At 48.3% G+C, this 13,925-nt stretch overlaps 1 protein-coding gene across 10 annotated transcripts in view; it reads right to left on the reverse strand.

The window, feature by feature from the left end:
* The window catches only part of prdm2a (PR domain containing 2, with ZNF domain a), a 277,892-nt gene that overhangs the window by 9,741 nt on the left and 254,226 nt on the right, over nucleotides 1-13,925 (reverse strand). For all 10 annotated transcript variants that reach the window (XM_072478398.1, XM_072478403.1, XM_072478396.1 and 7 more), the window contains one exon: nucleotides 11,104-11,214. In XM_072478398.1, coding sequence (XP_072334499.1) covers nucleotides 11,104-11,214 — 111 coding nt within the window. The remainder of the gene's footprint in view (nucleotides 1-11,103; nucleotides 11,215-13,925) is intronic.

Consider the following 13,925-nt stretch of genomic DNA (forward strand, 5'->3'; position numbering starts at 1 on the left):
ATGCGGTCATATGATTTCAGTAAATTGAGGTAGCAAAATCTCTGGACAATCCCTAATTGAACAGTGATTATAGTAATGCAATTTCACATTTGGTCGTTCCAGACTCATGTTTGGGGTGAGCACTTAGGAGTTAACACTACGATGAAAGGGGCATAAGGACTGTTATTGTTGTTTAAACTAGTTGGAGCAATTTGAATTGAATGGAAACATTACTTTTTTTTTTAATAAATATGTTTTATTGAAATTTTTTCCCCAAACAACAATTTTTCCCCTCTTACAAAGCAAACGCAACAATAATACAGAAATTTTTAACAATACACAAGTAGCAAAACCCCTTTATCTTTGACCTAAACTAAACTAAAACCCCCCCCACCCTCCCCCCCCCCTCCCCCTGGGTTGCTGCTGCTGGTCATCTGTCTTCCCTCTAACGTTCCCCAAGGTAGTCGGGAAATGGCTGCCACCGCCTGGTGAACCCTTGAGCCGATCCTCTCGGGGCAAACTTTATCTGCTCCAGTTTAATGAACCCCGCCATATCATTTACCCAGGCCTCCAGTCCGGGGGGTTTCGCCTCCTTCCACATGAGTAGGATCCTGCGCCGGGCTACTAGGGACGCAAAGGCCACAACGTCGGCCTCTTTCGCCTCCTGCACTCCCGGCTCTTCCGCAACTCCAAATAGAGCTAACCCCCAGCCTGGTTTGACCCGGGCCTTCACCACCCGCGAAATCACTCCCGTCACTCCCTTCCAATACCCTTCCAGTGCCGGGCACGCCCAAAACATATGTGCGTGGTTTGCCGGGCTCCCGCCACACCTCCCACATTTGTCCTCCACTCCAAAGAACCTGCTCAATCTTGCTCCCGTTATGTGTGCTCTATGTAGCACCTTAAATTGAATCAGGCTAAGCCTGGCGCATGAGGAAGAGGAATTTACCCTGCTTAGGGCATCAGCCCACATACCCTCCTCTATCTCCTCCCCTAGTTCTTCTTCCCACTTTCCTTTTAGTTCGCCCACCGACTCCTCCCCCTCTTCCCTCATCTCTCGGTAAATCTCTGACACCTTGCCCTCTCCGACCCACACCCCTGAAAGCACCCTGTCCTGTATCCCCTGTGTCGGGAGCAACGGAAATTCCCTCACCTGTTGTCTAGTAAACGCCCTCACCTGCATATATCTCAAGAAATTTCCCCGGGGCAACTTATACTTTTCCTCCAATGCTCCCAAGCTCGCAAAAGTCCCATCTATAAATAAATCTCCCACCCTCCTAATTGAATAGAAACATTACTGCGAGTGCATTGACTTGCATACAATTCTTCTCCAGCAACGTAGTAGTAATATAGTAAGTGCCTCTGGATTCATTCAACATAACACATCAATCTAGGATTATGCAGCACTTCAGGTAAATACGAATCCCTTTTGACCAGTATCTAGCTGCTTCAGATTGTAATGAGGAAGTGACTGTGACACCAGAACAGTTATTGTGACATTATGAAGAAATTAGGTTACTGTGAGTTAGAAATTATCCAAAAGAATGCACAAAGTATCAGTGTTTCGATTCACAAATACCGAAACATATTATAAACCTGTACCAAGTTATGTTATAGATAGCATAAAGTTCACTAGTGTAAAAAAGATAGCCTCAACTTATAATAATAATCTTTATTGACACAAGTGGACATACATTAATACTGCAATAGTTACTGTGAAAAGCCTCAAGTCGCCACATTCTGGCACCTGTTCAGAATGTCCAAATTGGAACTTGTGGGAGGAAACCTGAGCACTCGGAGGAAACCCATGCAGACACAGGGAGAACGTGCAGACTCTGCACAGACCATGACCCAAGCCGGGAATCGAACCCGGGACCCTGGCACTGTGAAGCAACAGTGCTAACTACTGTGCTACCGTGCCAAACAAATAGGATAAATGGTTCCAGGGTGTGTACTAAGCAGATGTCAGTCAAATCGTTATATGGGCTCAAATCCTGAGGGTATGGAGGATTAAAGAAGTCAGCTGCAGGTTTTGCTGCTGATTTCTTTCCCGTAAATGCTGGTAAAACGTGGAGATACAGGGTAAGGACTCGATTAAAACTGTCCGTGATGTCCTCCATAATCCAAATGACTGGTGACACCGACTATCTACATTTATACATGCCAATTTGGGGAATTACTTGATGGTGATGATTACTGACACCAATGGAACCATATCCCTGTTAAGGCGTGGTGCTTTAAGTAGAGCAAGGGAGGAAGTTAAAATTCATGCATTTTGTCATTGCACAATAAAATTGCCAAATAAAATTGGGTAGAAGATACTAAACACTGAAGTACTACTTGTTCTCAACCAGTACCATTGCAATACTGTTTCTCCAAAATGTAACTCCATAATACACGCCTGTTCTCAAAACTCATGATGACTGGTATTACTTAATCTATTTTTTGTATTTTTCAACAATGCAGCGATAATATGGTGAAGGAAGTGACAATGTGACAATTAAGAGTGCCCAGTACTATAAAATGAAACCACTTTTCAGATATAAACAACTGAAAAGAGCGTTAATCTAAGAGTTTACCTTTGCCCGTTACTACCAATAAGCAATCCAGATAAGTTAACAATCTTAACAAAGGGTCAAAGGACATCTTTGTGCTGCTCAATACCTGGCAAAAACTAACATGCATTTCAATTTATTATTTTGGAAATTAAAATCACTTTACAATCATTGAAATTACATCACAAGAGGTGACCCAATAAACTAGATGTGCCAGTGGCAGAGACGTCTACTCTAATCCCACTTCTCTCTGATTTCCCCCATATCTTTTTTTTGAATGTATATTTTTTAATACTTTTCCAATTCCATTTTGAATTTTTTGGTATCTGCCTCAATAGGCTACTTGCGGGAAAGCAGTCCATATTCTAACAACCTTCACTGATTTTTTTTCCATAACCCTCTTCTGATCTTCCATGTTATTCAATCTATGACCTTGTTGCCAATTCACCAGGCAGTGGAGTTGAGATTTCTTTTTCACCATTTACCGTAACCCTTTCTTAACTTTGAAAACGTCTGTTTAATCCTCTCCCAACGCTTTAGTGACTCTTGGCTGTCCCCTTTTTTCATAGCTCCAAACTGAGGCCAATACTTCATGCAATACTCCCAACTAAAGTCTATGAACCAAATTCAAAATCAGCCACTTGCTTTTATACTCAGTGCATGTACACGGGTACACAGAAAAAATGTTCTACTTGCCGTTTCATGGTCCTTCTGTTTGCACTCCACTCAAAGTTCTGTGCATTTGCACCCCAAGATATCTTTCACTCTGTTTAAGATATAAGACGCGATCCAGCGGCCCCGTTAGACGTGGGCACAAATCCCACAATCCATTGACTCTCGTGAGAGACCAAAAACATGATTTGAGCTGGCCGGATCACAGTTTGAGATCTATCCGCCCCAACCGCCAGTGACATAATCAGGTTCATGCCGTGCATAAATTTAAATATGTTTTAAGATAATGGGCTTGATGTCATTGCGTTCCACTCATGATGTATTCTCCCCGCTCAATGTCTCTCTAACAGTGTATGGCAGCTGAAGGAACAAAATAAACTTTTTTCGAACAAAGTCCCACACCTGCATGTATCCAAATTCATTCCCCTTTGGGAGCGGATACTTCTGCTTCAATTCCTCCAAACCCACGAACCATCCCTCCACAAACAGATCCAGAATCTTCTCAACCCCCCCCCCCCCGCCCCACCACTCCCCACCAGTGCAAACCTATGATTTCCACAGATTGGTGGATGTACCGACATGCTCCCCAACCCAAAGTGCTGCCTAAGCTGTCCCAAATCTTAAGGGATGCCATCACCACCGGGCTTGCTGTAAAGTTGGCTGGGGCAAACGGGAGAGTGGGTGTATCCAGTGCCGTTAATAATAATCTTTATTATTGTGACAAGTAGGCTTACATTAACACTGCAATGAAGTTATTGTGAAAATCCCCTTTACATATGCCCCCTCGCAGGAGGCCGCCTCCATTTGCACCCACTCTTCCTCCCTACCCCACACACACACACCTTTTCTGCATTAACCAGTCAACACACTGTGCAATTTTAGTGAGATTGCACCCATAGTTTTTTGTCTATCCATTTTTCTTATAACGCTTTTTCACATTTCTCTGCATTCAACTGCAGCTATTGCCTATTTACCTACACAGTTCCCCAGCCCATGTCCTCCTATGATTTTCTGCATTCTTTGCTGTGAGGGGGCGATAACGCAAAATAAATCAGCCCAGGTTCCTGCACCCAATCACTATCCATTGATTGACTCATAGAATCACAGAATGATTCCGCTCAGGTGGTGGCCATTTGGCCCATTGTGCCTGTGCCAGGTATTTATATGAGCTGTCTAATTAATCCCTATTCCATGATCTTTCCCCATAGATGAACAACATCTATTCCTTCAAGTATTTATCCAAAAGTCTTTTGAAAGTCACCAATGAATTTGCTTCCACTTCCCTCTCTTTTTAAAAAAAAAAAAATATATTTCTTAAAGTTTAACACAGTTTTTCTCCCTTACAAACAATAACCCCCTCCCCCCCTCTCGTAACAAAAAAACCCGAGAAATCGCGCAGAGCAAGATATATACATGGCAAAATGATATATTTACACAGCTTTGTACACTGGCCCTCACCTGTACGTGCCAATTTCCCCAACCCTTCATGTTATCTCTTGCTCATCCACCCTCCCAGGCAGTCCCCCCTTTCCCCCCCCCCCCTCCCAGGACGTCTCCCCGCGCACCCCCCCCCCCCCCCCCAGGTTGCTGCTGCTGCTGACCGACCTTCCTCTAACGCTCCGCGTGATAGTCTAGGAACGGTTGCCACCTCCCGTAGAACCCCTGCGCAGACCCTCTCAAGTCTACGAACTTAATCCTCTCCAACTTTATGAACCCAGCCATATCATTTATCCAGGCCTCCAGGCTGGGGGGCTTCGCCTCCTTCCACATTAGCAAGATCCTCTGCCGGGCTACTAGGGACGCAAAGGCCAGAATGCCGGCCTCTTTCGCCTCCTGCACTCCCGGTTCGTCCACTACTCCAAATATTGCTAGCCCCCAGCTTGGCTTGACCCGGACTTTCACCACCTGAGATATTGCTCCCGCCACTCCTCTCCAGAACCCCTCCAGTGCCGGGCATGACCAAAACATATGGACATGGTTCGCCGGGCTCCCCGAGCACCTTCCACATCTGTCCTTTACCCCAAAGAACCTACTCAACCTCGCCCCCGTCAAGTGCGCTCTGTGGACCACCTTAAATTGTATCAGGCTGAGCCTGGCACACGGGGAGGAGGAATCAACCCTACCTAGGGCATCAGCCCACAGACCGTCCTCGATCTCCTCCCCCAGCTCCTCCTCCCATTTACCCTTCAACTCTTCTACCAGCGCTTCCCCCTCTTCTTTCAACTCCTGGTGCATTCCCGACACCTTGCCCTCCCCGACCCATACACCCGAGATCACCCTATCTTGAACTTCTTGTGCCGGGAGCAACGGGAATTCCCTCACCTGTCGCCTCACAAAAGTCCTCACCTGCATATATCTAAAGGCATTTCCCGGGGGTAACTCAAACTTCTCCTCCAGTGCCCCTAGGCTCGCAAACGTCCCGTCGGTGAACAGGTACCCCATTCTTCCAATCCCCGCCCGATGCCAGCTCTGGAACCCCCCCGTCCATCTTCCCCGGGACAAACCGGTGGTTACCCCTGATCGGGGACCACACCGATGCTCCCATTGCACCCCGGTGCCGTCTCCACTGGCCCCAGATCCTTAGCGTTGTCTCCACCACCGGGCTCGTGGTATACTTTGTCAGCGAGAGCAGCAGCGGTGCCGTCACCAACGCCCCCAGGCTCGTTCCTTTACAGGACGCCATCTCCATCCTCTTCCATGCCGCCCCCTCTCCCTCCATAACCCACTTGCGGATCATCGCCGCATTTGCTGCCCAGTAGTAGCTCCCCAGGTTTGGCAGCGCCAACCCTCCTCGGTCCCTACTGCGTTCCAGGAACCCTCTCCTTATTCGCCCACACAAACCCCATAATACTCCTGCCTACTCTCTTAAAAAAGGCCTTAGTGATCACGATGGGAAGGCACTGAAACACAAACAGAAACCTCGGAAGGACCACCATTTTGACCGACTGCACTCTACCCCCCAGCGAGAGCGGTAACATGTCCCATCTTTTGAAATCCTCCTCCATTTGCTCCACCAACCTCGTCAGATTCAGTTTATGTAGGGTCCCCCAACTCCTGGCTATCTGTATCCCCAGATACTGAAAGCTCCCCTCCGCCCTCCTCAGCGGTAGGTCCCCTATCCTTCTTTCTTGGTCCCCCGCCTGTAATACAAAGAGCTCACTCTTCCCTACATTGAGCTTATAGCCCGAAAACTCCCCAAACCTCCCTTAGAGTCTGCATGACCTCCACCATCCCCTCGATTGGATCCGCCACGTACAGCAACAGGTCATCCGCATAAAGCGACACCCCGATGCTCTTCTCCCCCTCGGACCACCCCCCTCCATTTATTAGACTCCTCAATGACATGGCCAATGGTTCGATCGGCAATGCGAACAACAGGGGGGACAGGAGGCACCCCTGCCTCGTCCCTCGGTACAGTCGAAAGTACTCCGACCTCCGCCGGTTCGTCACTACACTCGCCATTGGGGCTCTGTAAAGGAGCTTAACCCAATTGATAAACCCTACCCCAAACCCAAACCTACGCAGCACCTCCCAGAGGTACTCCCACTCTACTCGGTCAAAGGCCTTCTCCGCATTCATAGCTGCCACTATCTCCGCCTCTCCCTCCTCCGATGGCATCATTATCACGTTTAAGAGCCGCCGCACATTGGTGTTTAGTTGCCTGCCCTTTACAAATCCCGTCTGGTCCTCGTGGATTACCCCTGGGACACAGTCCTTGATCCTCGTGGCCAGCACTTTTGCCAGCAACTTTGCATCCACATTGAGGAGCGAGATCGGCCTGTACGATCCACATTGCAGTGGGTCCTTGTCCCGCTTTAGGATCAAAGAAATTGTCGCTTCCGACATTGTCGGGGGCAGGGTCCCCTCCTCTCTTGCCTCATTAAAGGTCCTCACGATTAGCGGGGCCAACAGGTCTGCGTACTTCCTGTAGAACTCCACCGGGAATCCGTCCGGTCCCGGGGCCTTCCCCGCCTGCATGCTCCCCAAACCCTTGCTCAGCTCCTCCAACCCAATTGGTGCCCCCAAACCAGCCACCTCTTGCTCCTCCACCCTCGGGAATTTCAGCTGATCTAGGAATCGTCTCATCCCCTCTTCCCCCGCTGGGGGCTGGGATCTGTACAGCTCTTCATAAAAGGCCTTGTATACCTCGTTTATTTTCGTTGCACTCCGAACCGTGGCTCCCCTTCCATCTTTGACTCCCCCTATTTCCCTCGCTGCCATCCTCTTACGGAGCTGGTGTGCCAGCATCCGACTAGCCTTTTCCCCATACTCGTAGGTTGCCCCCTGCGCTTTCCTCCACTGTGCCTCCACCTTCCCTGTGGTCAACAGGTCAAACTCCGTCTGGAGCCGTCGTCTTTTCCGAAGTAATCTTTCCTCCGGGGCCTCTGCGTATCTCCTGTCCACTCTCAAAATCTCCCCCACTAACCTCTCCCTTTCCATACCCTCTGTCTTCTCCCTATGAGCCCTAATGGAAATTAGCTCTCCCCTGATCACCGCCTTCAACGCCTCCCATACCACCCCCACCTCCCCGTTGTCGTTGGCCTCCAAGTACCTTTCGATACACCCCCTCACCTTCCCACACACCACCTCGTCCGCCAGCAGTCCCACATCCAGCCGCCACAACGGGCGTTGGTCCCTCTCCTCTCCCAGCTCCAGTTCCACCCAGTGCGGGGCATGGTCCGAAACGGCTATAGCCGAATACTCCGTCCCCTCCACCCTCGGGATGAGCGCCCTACCCAGAACAAAGAAATCTTTCCGGGAGTAGGCTTTGTGTACATGGGAGAAGAAAGAAAATTCCCTGGCCTGCGGTCTTGCAAACCGCCATGGGTCCACTCCCCCCATCTGATCCATAAACCCCCTAAGTACCTTGGCCGCCGCCGGCCTCTTTCCAGTCCTTGATTTGGAGCGGTCCAGTGCTGGATCCAACACTGTATTGAAGTCCCCTCCCATTATCAGGCCTCCTATCTCCAGGTCCGGAATGCGCCACAACATGCGCTTCATGAATCCTGCATCATCCCAGTTCGGGGCGTATACGTTTACCAACACCACCCACGTCCCTTGCAGCCTACCGCTCACCATTACATATTGCCCTCCATTGTCCGCTACAATAGTCTTGGCCTCAAATGAGACCCGCATTCCCACCAATATTGCCACCCCTCTATTCTTCGCGTCCAGTCCCGAGTGGAATACCTGTCCTACCCATCCCTTTCTTAACCTGACCTGGTCCGCCACCTTCAGATGTGTCTCTTGGAGCATGGCCACGTCCGCCTTCAGTCCCTTTAAGTGCGCGAACACTCGAGCCCTCTTCACCGGCCCATTCAGGCCCCTCACATTCCACGTTATCAGCCGGATTGGAGGGGCTCTCACCCCCCGCCGACTAGCCATCTCCTTTTCTGGGCCAGTCCCGTGTCCACGCCTCCCTCACCCTCCAGTCCCCCAGAGGGGGGAACCCCCTTCCCGACCACCTCTTCTGTGTCCCATTCCCTTTCGGCCAGTGCAGCAGCAACCCTTTTTCCCCTCCCCTCCCCCCCCGGCTAGACCCCCGTCTAGCTTTTTTGCTCCCCCCATGTCACTCCCGTAAGTCAGCTGACGCCTGCTGACCCCGGCTTCCCCCGCCGTCCCATTGACCTCCCCGCGTGGGAGTCTCCCAATCCATATGCATTCCTTCGTTCCCCTTCCCGCCTTTCTTCCCGCGCGCGGGAAAAAACCCCGCGCTTTCCAAAGCACGCTCCGCCCCCTCTGGCGCAGCTCCTGTCGCGGCCTTGTCTCTCCCCCCCAGCCCATGTAACATTTCCTGCGTGTGATTGACCCCCTATATGCAACAACCATCACACATCAAACCCCAAAACATCCCCCCCACCCTCACAAACCCTCAGTTAGAGTCCAACATTTCGGCTTGTACAAAGGTCCACGCCTCTTCAGGCGTTTTGAAGTAATAGTGTTGGCCCTTGTCTGTGACCCACAGTCACGCTGGCTGCAGCATTCCGAATTTCACTTCTTTCCGGTACAACGCCGCTTTGGCCCGGTTGAAACCCGCTCTCTGCTTTGCAACCTCCGTGCTCCAGTCCGGGTATATTCAGATCTCTGCATTGTCCCACTTACTGCTCCGCTCCTTCTTGGCCCACCTCAGGACCCACTCTCTGTCCGTGAACCGGTGGAACCTCACCACCATCGCCCTTGGCGGCTCATTTGCCTGGGGCTTCTTCGCCAGCACCCGATGTGCCCCGTCCAACTCCAGCGGCCTCGAAGGGGCCTTCGTGCCCATCATTCCCTCGAGCATCGTGCTTGCGTATGCCCCGGCATCAGCCTCCTCCACTCCCTCAGGGAGACCCAGGATTTGCGGATTCTTTCTCCTCGACCTGTTCTCCAGGTCTTCGAGTCTTCCCGCCCACCTCTTGTGTAGCGCCTCGTTCTGCTCCACTCTCACCGCCAGGCCCACGAGCTCGTCATCGTTATGACGGACTCTTTTCTGTACCTCCTGGATCTCAGCTTCATGGGCCTTCTGCGTGATCCCGAGTCCTTCAATTGCCGAAAGCATAGGCGCCAACATCTCTTTGCGCATCTCCTCACGCTGCTCCTCGAAGCAGGGCTTGATGAACTCCTGCAGCTCCCCTTTGTCCCTGGCCGCTGCCATTTTGTTTTCTTTCCCTCGCTTCTCCCGTTGCTCCAGTGCCGCTCCTTTGGCCGTTACACTTCTGGTCCGTTTCATAGAAGTTGGCAGTGTTTGCTTCACCAGTCTGCCCCAAAAAGTCTATGGAAACTCCTGAAAAAGGTCTGAGAGTCGGCTCCAGACGGGAGCTGCCGAATGCACGACCTACTCCTCCATGGCCGCCACCAGAAGCCTCGTCCCTGCTTCTTCAATGGTAGATCTTTTCACAGTTGTTCCCTCTGCTGCTAGAATTCACCTTTGATAGAGTCAAGCCAGATTGCAGCTTTAAGTTTGTCCTTCCCCCACCTGCATGCTGGAAGTGGCCCTCGTCTACTGCTGCAGCTCAAGCCAAATCTTTCACTGTTTCTGCCGGGTCTGGTAGCCAAAAGACACAACACTCCTGGGGGACACTGTCAGGGGAATGCTGCAGCCTTCTTCCCACACCGGGAAATGTCAAACAAATGCCGTGGGGGCCCTGTAAAAGAGCCCAAAAGTCCGTTCCAAGCGGGAGCTGCCGAATATGCGACCTAGCTCTGCATAGCCGCACCCGGAAGTCTTCCACTTCCCTTACAAGCAGCATGTTCCAGATCATAACTATCGAGTGAGAAAAAAATTGTTTCACTCTCCACCTCTGGTTCTTTTGCCAATCGCGTGGTTACCGACCCATCAGTCACTGGAAAACCATTCCTTCTTATATACTCATCAAAACCATTCTTGACTCTGAATACCTTTATCAATCTCTTAAAATTCTCTCCTCTAAAAAAGAACAGCTCCAGCTTTTCCAGTCTCTCCACATATTCATGGCACAACTTTAATAAATCCCTTTCGTATTGTCTCCAAATCTCCCGGCTCTTACACCCCCTTTAAAAAGGTACTATTTATTCTGTATGGCCTCTTCTCAGTCATCCTATCAAAATGTATCGCTTCACATTTCCATGTCAAATTCTTTCTTGCTGATGTCTATGTTCACCATAAATCTATTATTATCATCCTCTGTTTACTGTATCTCCGGCTGGAAAGTGTAAATGAGTATGTTGAATTAAGTATAAATTGGGACCAGCACTGATATCTGCCATGATCAAAGAACCTGTCAATACTCACTCAGCTCTTGCATAAGGAATGGTCAATAAGGTATGCTACCAGATGAGTATTGGTAGCTTGTGCAATGGTAATGCAGCAATATTTTCAATGGGGTGTTTGAGGAAGAAGCGAGAAAAAAGAAAAGAATCTCTACATTGTTTCACATACCCCCTGTGTTTTCTCTCTCCAGTGTCGCCACAATATTTGAAGCAGCTTTGGTTTCTCTTTGTTTGAATCCTTCCTCACTTCCGAATTTCTGTCGTCGAGCTTTCTTCCTTCCTAGAAGTACAATCAGTAAAATGAAAAAAGAAAATCATCAAGTATAAAGATTTTTCATCCTTTGGAATTTAAGTTGGCGTGAATCAGTTATGGGAAGCACAGAGTGACCAATCCCATAATACTGACAATCAAATCAAACATTTATTGTTATAGATGTGAAGACCTTTAGCTTCAAAATGCTGAAATTCCTCGATTTAAAAAAAATAGGGATCAGAATTTGACCAGTCATGGCCAATCAGGTAAGAAAAGGGGAAGAGTTATTCAGAGACTAAAAACAAACCGAGTCCTTGACCTTCATTTTTCCTGTTTCAATCGGTCCTATCGGCCTACTCCCACCCACAACCACAAAGGTTTTGATCAAGATCCTACTCAATCAAAGCATTAAGCCATCTTCCTGCAACTAGTCAGTCATGTTTACAGTGTTTTCAATTTTGGACTTAGGTTTTGACTATTTTCACTGGTGGTTGGGGGATCTAGGGCTGGGGCATCACCTACAAATTAGAGACAGAGCTTAAATTAGGAAAGACTTTTACACATGAAGGGTGGTAGGAGTTTGGAACTCTTCCACAATTGGAAATGTTAGATATTGTAAATGATTTTTCCAATGTAAATTTTAAATCTGAAGTTGACAGATACATGTTCATAAAATATATTAAGGACTACAAGCAAAGACCCCATTTGGAATTAGGTCATGGACCAGCAATGACCTCACCAAATAGCAGCAAAACAGGCCCAACAGGCTAAATATCTAGTCCTGTTCCTATGTTATTTTCAGCTCCTGCATGCTGATGCCAGAGAGTTCACTGTGGCAAGTGGTTCAAAATGCACTATGCAGAATACAGCTGCAGTTATTTTTAGAGTCAAAATGACTTAGATCCGCTGGATGCTGATTTTATTTTGAGAATTACATTGCAAAACGGTGAAAGTTTTACTACTACTCACTAGCAAAATAAAGAACGGAATTAGTGTTAAATAACTGCCGGCACAGTCATGCCAGAAATTGAGCAGCTTTGCTGGAGCAGCTTTCAAATCTGAAACTTTGTGAAGAGTTTTTTATGCGACTGGGTGAATATGTGCCTCACATCAGTTCCAAAACAGTGTACTTGCAGAATAAACTTGAAAAACCGATATGACCAATCCCATAATACTGACAATCAAATCAAACATTTATTGTTATAGATGTGAAGACCTTTAGCTTCAAAATGCTGAAATATTCATGAATTTAAAAAATAGGGATCAGAATTTGACCAGTCATGGCCAATCAATTTCACCTCTACCAATTCTCCTCTATTACTTCTTATAGTGCCAATTTTCTCAACACAGTGATTCAGTTCTGCATTAGGGCTAGCAGTCCCGTGATACCTTGTCCAAGTAGTCAATCTATATTTGGACCGTTGCAATAATCTTATCATATTTGATCTGAAAGGACATCGCAGGCTTGTCTGATTTTACTCTCACTTAACATGCACTTTCGCTAACTCAGGAATTGGACCAGGGACCTTAAATCTAATACATTTGCACTACACCATTAGCCTTTCAGCTTTCTAAGGGACACTTCACTGACCATGGTCATTTGAAAGCAATGCATAAAAACATCACTATAAACAATTTTGAGCTTCACTTGGATTGGATTTGTTTATTGTCACGTGTACTGAGGTACAGTGAAAAGTATTTTTCTGCGAGCAGCTCAACAGATAATTAAGTACATGAGAAGAAAAGGGAATAAAAGAAAATACATAATAGGGCAACACAACATATACAATGTAACTACATAAGCACTGGCATCGGATGAAGCATACAGGGTGTAGTGTTAATGAAATTAGTCCATACGATGGTCATTTAGGAGTCTGGTGACAGTGGGGAAGAAGCTGTTTTTGAGTCTGTTCGTGCGTGTTCTCAGACTTCTGTATCTCCTGCCCGATGGAAGAAGTTGGAAGAGTGAGTAAGCCGGGTGGGAGGGATCTTTGATTATACTGCCCGCTTTCCCCAGGCAGCGGGAGGTGTAGATGGAGTCAATAGATGGGAGGCAGGTTCGTGTGATGGACTGGGCAGTGTTCACGACTCTCTGAAGTTTCTTGCGGTCCTGGGCCGAGCAGTTGCCATACCAGGCTGTGATGCAGCCTGATAGGATGCTTTCTATTGTGCATCTGTAAAAGTTGGTAAGAGTCAATGTGGACATGCCGAATTTCCTTAGTTTCCTGAGGAAGTATAGGCGCTGTTGTGCTTTCTTGGTGGTAGCGTCGACGTGGGTGGATCAGGGCAGATTTTTGGAGATGTGCACCCTTAGGAATTTGAAACTGCTAACCATCTCCACCTCGGCCCCGTTGATGCTGACAGGGGTGTGTACAGTACTTTGCTTCCTGAAGTCAATTACCAGCTCTTTAGTTTTGCTGGCATTGAGGGAGAGATTGTTGTCGCTACACCACTCCACTAGGTTCTCTATCTCCCTCCTGTATTCGGACTCATCGTTATTCCAGATCCGGCCCACTATGGTCGTATCGTCAGCAAACTTGTAGATGGAGTTGGAACCACGTTTTGCCACGCAGTCGTGTGTGTACAGGGAGTAGAGTAGGGGGCTAAGTACGCAGCCTTGCGGGGCGCCGGTGTTGAGGACTATTGTGGAGGAGGTGTTGTTGTCACTTTAAAACCGTGACCAGTCAAAAACATAGTCAAACAATGAATGAAGTTACAAATGCACTGTCATGGACAGA

The sequence above is a fragment of the Scyliorhinus torazame genome, chromosome 16, assembly GCF_047496885.1.
Source record: "Scyliorhinus torazame isolate Kashiwa2021f chromosome 16, sScyTor2.1, whole genome shotgun sequence".
Taxonomy (NCBI): domain Eukaryota; kingdom Metazoa; phylum Chordata; class Chondrichthyes; order Carcharhiniformes; family Scyliorhinidae; genus Scyliorhinus; species Scyliorhinus torazame.